Source organism: Macaca mulatta, chromosome 17 (assembly GCF_049350105.2).
Source record: "Macaca mulatta isolate MMU2019108-1 chromosome 17, T2T-MMU8v2.0, whole genome shotgun sequence".
Taxonomy (NCBI): domain Eukaryota; kingdom Metazoa; phylum Chordata; class Mammalia; order Primates; family Cercopithecidae; genus Macaca; species Macaca mulatta.
This window is the reverse complement of record NC_133422.1, coordinates 73,471,970-73,477,969: the sequence shown is the minus strand read 5'-3', so window position 1 is coordinate 73,477,969 and position 6,000 is coordinate 73,471,970. Positions and strand designations below refer to the sequence as shown.

General features: G+C 42.2%; 1 protein-coding gene across 1 annotated transcript in view; it reads left to right on the top strand.

Moving 5' to 3' along the window:
• The first annotated feature begins 361 nt into the window (after positions 1-361).
• OBI1 (ORC ubiquitin ligase 1) overlaps positions 362-6,000 on the top strand; it is a 42,799-nt gene continuing 37,160 nt past the window's right edge. Inside the window, exon 1 of the mRNA XM_015121272.3 lies at positions 362-498. Coding sequence (XP_014976758.2) covers positions 427-498 — 72 coding nt within the window. The 5' untranslated portion in view covers positions 362-426. The remainder of the gene's footprint in view (positions 499-6,000) is intronic.

Sequence of the window (6,000 nt, the reverse complement as noted above, 5' to 3'; positions counted from 1 at the left end):
GACTGTGTGGGGTTTAATAATTAGGGAAAAACTCTCCTTCACCCCATCCAATCCCCGATAACAATTTGAGGATTTTAAAAATCGCCTTTCCGTATCTTCCTCTCTTCTCTCCACTATTACGCATTCCTTTAGATTTTCCAAGATCCTCGAGACTTGTAGTAAACTACCTTCCTACACATTCGTAGGTATCTTGCAGCTCCCTAACCAGTGATTTTGTTTTATTTTATTTTATATATATATTTATTTATTTATTTTTTAATGAAAGGAAAATGCCTTGGAGATCGCGCGTTTCCAAAGTGCGTTTTCTCTCCCAGGCGGGTTATGGCCCTATCGGGCCGCCGTAGCCGGTCCGCGCGTGCCCAGTCTTGGCGAGGAGTCGCGGTAGGTCGGCGGGACTTCCGTGTTGGCGGGATTCTGAAAGCTGCCATGGCTCAGACCGTGCAGAATGTTACATTGTCGCTCACTCTGCCCATCACGTGCCACATTTGCTTGGGGAAGGTAATGGGTGATTGTGGGCACAGCTACAAAACGGGGTTGGATATGAAGTCGCTTGCCGGGCCGAGGGCGGTCTCGTGCGGGGGCGGGGAAGGGGCGTGAGGCGCCGAGATGGGAGAAAACGCTCACCCGCGTTCTTGATGGGAGCCGCGTCCTGGGAGACTGGGGCAGTGCACCGTGATTAATGGTTTCATCTGGGCGCCTTTCGGTAGAGGGTGACAGCGGCCCGTGGTCTGCCAGGAGGGCGGCGAGACGGCCCTGCCACCTCCCGCGGCCTCACACCGGCAAGACGCCGGCCTCGCAGGAGGCCCCATCAGAAACACGTCGCAGCGATATTTAACTTCCCTGTGCAGGCTCGCGTGGCGTGTAGTGAAGCCTATTAAAACACATTTCCTGGGAGCCTCACCTCGGGCTCTTTATTCCTCCGTGTAACTAGTGTTCATCTTCTGGGGCCTATGGTGCTGTGTATTGAGTCTTTTCCATTTCCAAGACCTTTTGCCTTTTCTTATCCTGGCCTTGAGGATGACCTTTGCTCTGAATTCCTAATTTGAAAAGTAAATAGTAAGTGCCTGTGGAGGGTATTAGAATAAGAGGTGTGGCCTTTAACTCCAAGAATGGGTCAGTCAGGAGATAGAATACTCTCTCTTTGTGATGCAAGAGGTGCCTACTGTGTTTGTGAAACAAGGTAGGGAAAGTGGTTCTGACTTAGAAACGGAGCTTTGAATATTCTAATGCATTCCTCTGCTCTTTCATTTCCATTTGCGCCTCACTTTTGGTGTTTTAAAGAGCATTTCTTTACCGAATAGATCAAGAAGGGGAAAGATACAACCACCAATTTTTTTCCACCCTGAATTATTTTTACGTCTGTAGTGTGTCTGGGTGTGTGTTTACCCCCCAGCGCAGACTGAAACTACAGCCGTAGACTTAGATTTGAGAAATACAAACTTCTAGAGCAAGCATTTGAGTGCCGGCCAGTACGATCTGCCTGGGGTGATTCAAGTTCTGTGTGAATTTACTGGGTTCAAAAAGTAGAAGTAAGTCAGCATTGGAAGCAACTGATAATTCTTGATAGCAGTCAGAATGAAATGCCAATGAAATAGCAAATGTGCTGGGAGATTATGTATTGGGGATGGCTTGATCAATTTGACTGGAGAGATTAAGGATGGCCTCCTCGAGGGTGGTGTTTGAGCTGGCATTTGCTACTACTTACTGCCTGCATGCATGGCTAGGGGGAGGGAAGAAGCGATGTTTCTATTTGCCGCAGTCTGCATTTGGCTCCTGACATAAAGTCCCTGGAAATGGGTGTTAAATTCTGAGTTAATTTCCTCCAACACTAGCTTTAAAGGCTGATAAAAATATGCTTGGGAAGTAATTTTTTACACATTACACCTAGTTTCCGTTGGTTACAGGCTGTCTTTTGCAATTGTGTTGACAGTGTTCTGTCTGATTTACCAAACCTATACTTTCTGTATTTAATGAGAGTGATACCTTATAGAATATAGTGAGTGATTTGCAGACTACAGAGTGCTTTTGTATGCATATATTATTTTGTTTACCCTTCACACCAGTGCTTTAAGATAGGGCTGTTTTTCCATTTTTAAAATAAGAATACTATAGCTTAGAGTCTTTGTGGTTGAACCTGTATACTATAATTTGTGTCTTCGGACTACTAAGGCTTTGAGTCTTCACAGTTGAACCTCTATCATTATCATCATTCGTCTTCAGATTACTTCGTAAAACACTCACCTAAGCTCATCCATGATAGCAGGCACTTTTAGTGGGTTTTTTTTTTTTTTCTGTATTGGTTAACTTTATTATAAAATAAAAATCAGATGATAAAAATAAAAAGATTAAGACTTTTTAGGCCGGGCGCGGCGGCTCACACCTGTAATCCAAGCACTTTGGGAGGCCAAGGCAGGCGGATCGCCTTAGGTCAGGAGTTTTGAGACTAGCCTGGCCAATATGGTGAAACCCCATTGCTACTAAAAATACAAAATTTGCCGGGTGTGGTGGCAGGCGCCTGTAATCCCAGTTGAGGCAGGAGAATCGCTTGAACCTGGGAGGCTGAGGTTGCAGTGAGTTGAGATCGTGCCGTTACACTCCAGCCTGGGAGACAAGAGTGAGACTTTGTCTCAAAAAAAAAAAAAAAAAAAAAAGAAAAGAAAAGAAAAAAGAAGGATTTTTAAACTGGCTTCCCCATCCGCCTCCCCAGCCAGATACCACCATGGAAGCAGAAATTTCGGTGAGGGCCTGAGTTCTACATTCAGACTAGCCGGGTTCTAATCTTACCAGTCATACAACCTTTTACAAGTTACTTAACTTTTTAAATTTCTCTGAGATGGAGTTTTGCTGTTGTTGCCCGGGCTGGAGTGCAATGGCGCCATCTCTGCTCACCGCAACCTCCGCCTCCCGGATTCAAGCAATTCTCCTGCCTCAGCCTCCCGAGTAGCTGGGATTACACGCATGCGCCACCACGCTCAGCTAATTTTGTATTTTTGGAAGAAATGGGGTTTCTCCATGTGGGTCAGGCTGGTCTTGAACTCCCGACCTCAGGTGATCTGCCCGCCTCAGCCTCTGTGCACAGCCACTGTGCCCGGCTGAAGTTACTTAACTCTTTTGAGCCTGTTTCCTTATCTGTAACAGTAGAAATATGGTAATAACATGAATTCCCTATCCTTTCAGTTTTCAGAAGATTACACAAAGCATGTGCAAAGTTCAGCATAAAGTCTGGCACATAATATTTAATAACTGGTAGCTTTTGCTGTAGCCCTTGAGGCCAGCCCTCAAACTGAGGAAACCAGCCTTTTCCAGTAATTGTTCTTCCCAGTTGCTTTCTGAAGCTGGAGCACTTCTAAATGAAGATTTGCATTCCCAACCAAATGAGACCTGTTTGTTCTGGAAATTGCCACAGTACATCCAGAATTTTCAACTGGTTCCATGACTCTTGCCTTTTGTATAGTGAAAGCAAATTCAATATGATTGTGCTTCTCACCCTTCTACACATATTATACTGTGAGCTACTAAAAATGGCCTGTCCTCAGGTTCACTTCTGCTTCCCTAACATAGAGCATCTCTGGCCACTTCTGAGAATGGTCCTAAGGTCCTTCCTTCCTAGCTCTTTTTTAAAGATATTTGTTCTTGTGCCATTGTCACCGTATGTCCCCAGATCTCACAGTCACCATCTTCTCTTTTGATTATTTGATTATTCCACTTTGTGATGGAGGGTCACAAAGTGGATACCATGAAGGGAGAGAGGTGAGGGCAGGGCATTAAATCTGAAAAGACAGATGCCAGTGGGATGGAGAGGAAGGAGAGAGAGCCTAAGTATTCACCTGTTAATGCTTTGCCTTTGCACTTAAAATTGGAAAATTCAGAGCTCTGTCTCTACTTCAGTCTTAAAAGTGAATATTCTCTACCCAATAATGTTTTTAGTTACTTTGTAAATGTTGTAAGTAAGAGCTGTATGTGGCCTGAAGAAGTTAGGTACCATCCTATGGGATGATTTTTGTATAACATATTTTCTTGCCTATTCTTCCTTTTTTTTTTTTTTTTTAATTTCTTAGACTGGTGGGCCAGCCAGCAGAAATGTAGTAATGATCTATCCCAGGGTATCTGTTAAGTGACATTTTGATAGTGCTACCAGGCTGTTACAAACCAGTTTACCTCTAGATAATTCCGGGGTTTATCTTTTCAATTGAGACTCAAACTGTGAAACCAAATTATGGCATGTAATACTTTCTATTGGCCATGCATGCATTTTGCCATGAGTGAAAGCCAAATGTGGCCCGCAGTTGGTTTTATGAAAGGGTGAAAGAGATTCTCAAGAGAAGTGCAAAGTAATGCTTTTTCAACATAAATGTATCATATTCGGTTATTTCTCATTTGACTCTGAGTCCAGTTTTGGGCCCTACACTTTAAGATAAACAACCAGAGTATTTTGAAAGCATTTGGGAGAGAATGAAATTGGGGTTGGAAAGTAGGTGGACTGAAATAGTTCTGGAATGAATGGATATGATAGAGAATCTTTAAATAATTAAAATATTTTTCATTTGGAAGGGACTCAGGCCTTGTGTGGCTCCATAAAATAATGATTTCTACTTAATGTTAAGGTCAAGCTTTCTGGCTGAAATAACCAGAAATGAAATCAGCTTCCTTATAATGCAGGAGTTCCTTTGTCTTGGAGTATGCTCTAATAGACTGTTTCCCATAAGGAATGCTATCAAAAGGATCCCTTCCTTAGGGGATGCCTCTCTGCTTCTCACCCATATTGTTTATTTAAAATATTGAAAAGATAGGGCTAGGGACAAAGCCTTATGCAACTTAGAGTCCTCACTCCAGTATGACAAAATTCATTAATCACTGTTCACTTGGAGCTGTTGATTGACCAGCAAGTCATCCACGTCAGTACATGGAGCCCATGTTTGAGTCCTGATTGCCTCTCAGTTCCCAAGAGTGGATTTAAGAACCAGCCTTGTACATAATTGTCATAAGTAATTTGCTTTGGAAAAAAGCCATATGGACTGCAAGTTCTACATTTTTCTCTTTTTTCCAGTTTAAAATAAGTTTGAAGGATTTAGTCACTTTCAGAAAAGTCTAACAATATTGTATTTTTACATAGTGTATAATAAATTAATTCAAAAATCATAGATGTATCCTAGTAATTTTCAGGGTTGGTATGTAATAGCTGACATACTTACTTGACAAATACAGTTCCAGTTTTAATAAAGCATTTCTGGTAGGGATGAAGGTGGGAGAGAAGAGATGTATCATCTCTCCTTTTACCTGGACAGGAATGGGGAACCAGTACTATAGGCATTAAGTGACTTATTTCACACAGGTTTTTTTTTCCTTAAGTTATAGGACCTAAATTTTGGCCCAGAGCCAGGGATGTCTTAAAACGTAACCAAGAGCTATCCAGGAATTCTACTTTGAAAAGTTTCCAAATTCCTAATGTTGAGGTAGTAGTGCCCCTATCATAGTCATTTTTACACCAAAGACTAATCCTTTTTATTGTCTTTCCAGGTCTTCACTAGAGAAACCCATAAAGTTTTGACAAGGTACTAGAAAGAATAGTATTCGTTCTAGAAGCAGAGTAGGCTCTTGTCTCTAGTGAGGGGAGGATGCTAGAAGGGCAGGGGGGTTGATTTTATAATAGATATAATTGCAAGACCTGTTGGTAAAGTGCATCAATACCCTCTTCCCTCCCATCACCTCCATCAGTGTCCAGGATCTCACTTCCTTCAGGCACATCGTCTTGTATTTATTATTCCCAGATTATTGTTCACTAACCCTGCTCCAAGGAAGAAATAACTGTTTCTTAGTTGAAGTAACACATGATTTTGCAGTTGAATCACACTGAGTACAAATGCTAGCTCTACCATTTATAACCCATATCATCATTTCTTAGAGTCTCAGTTTCCACAACTGAAAATGGATTTGATACTAACAGTCCCACTAGCTTATTAGTAAGATTCCTGTGAATATCCCATACTAGTGGTTCTCAAC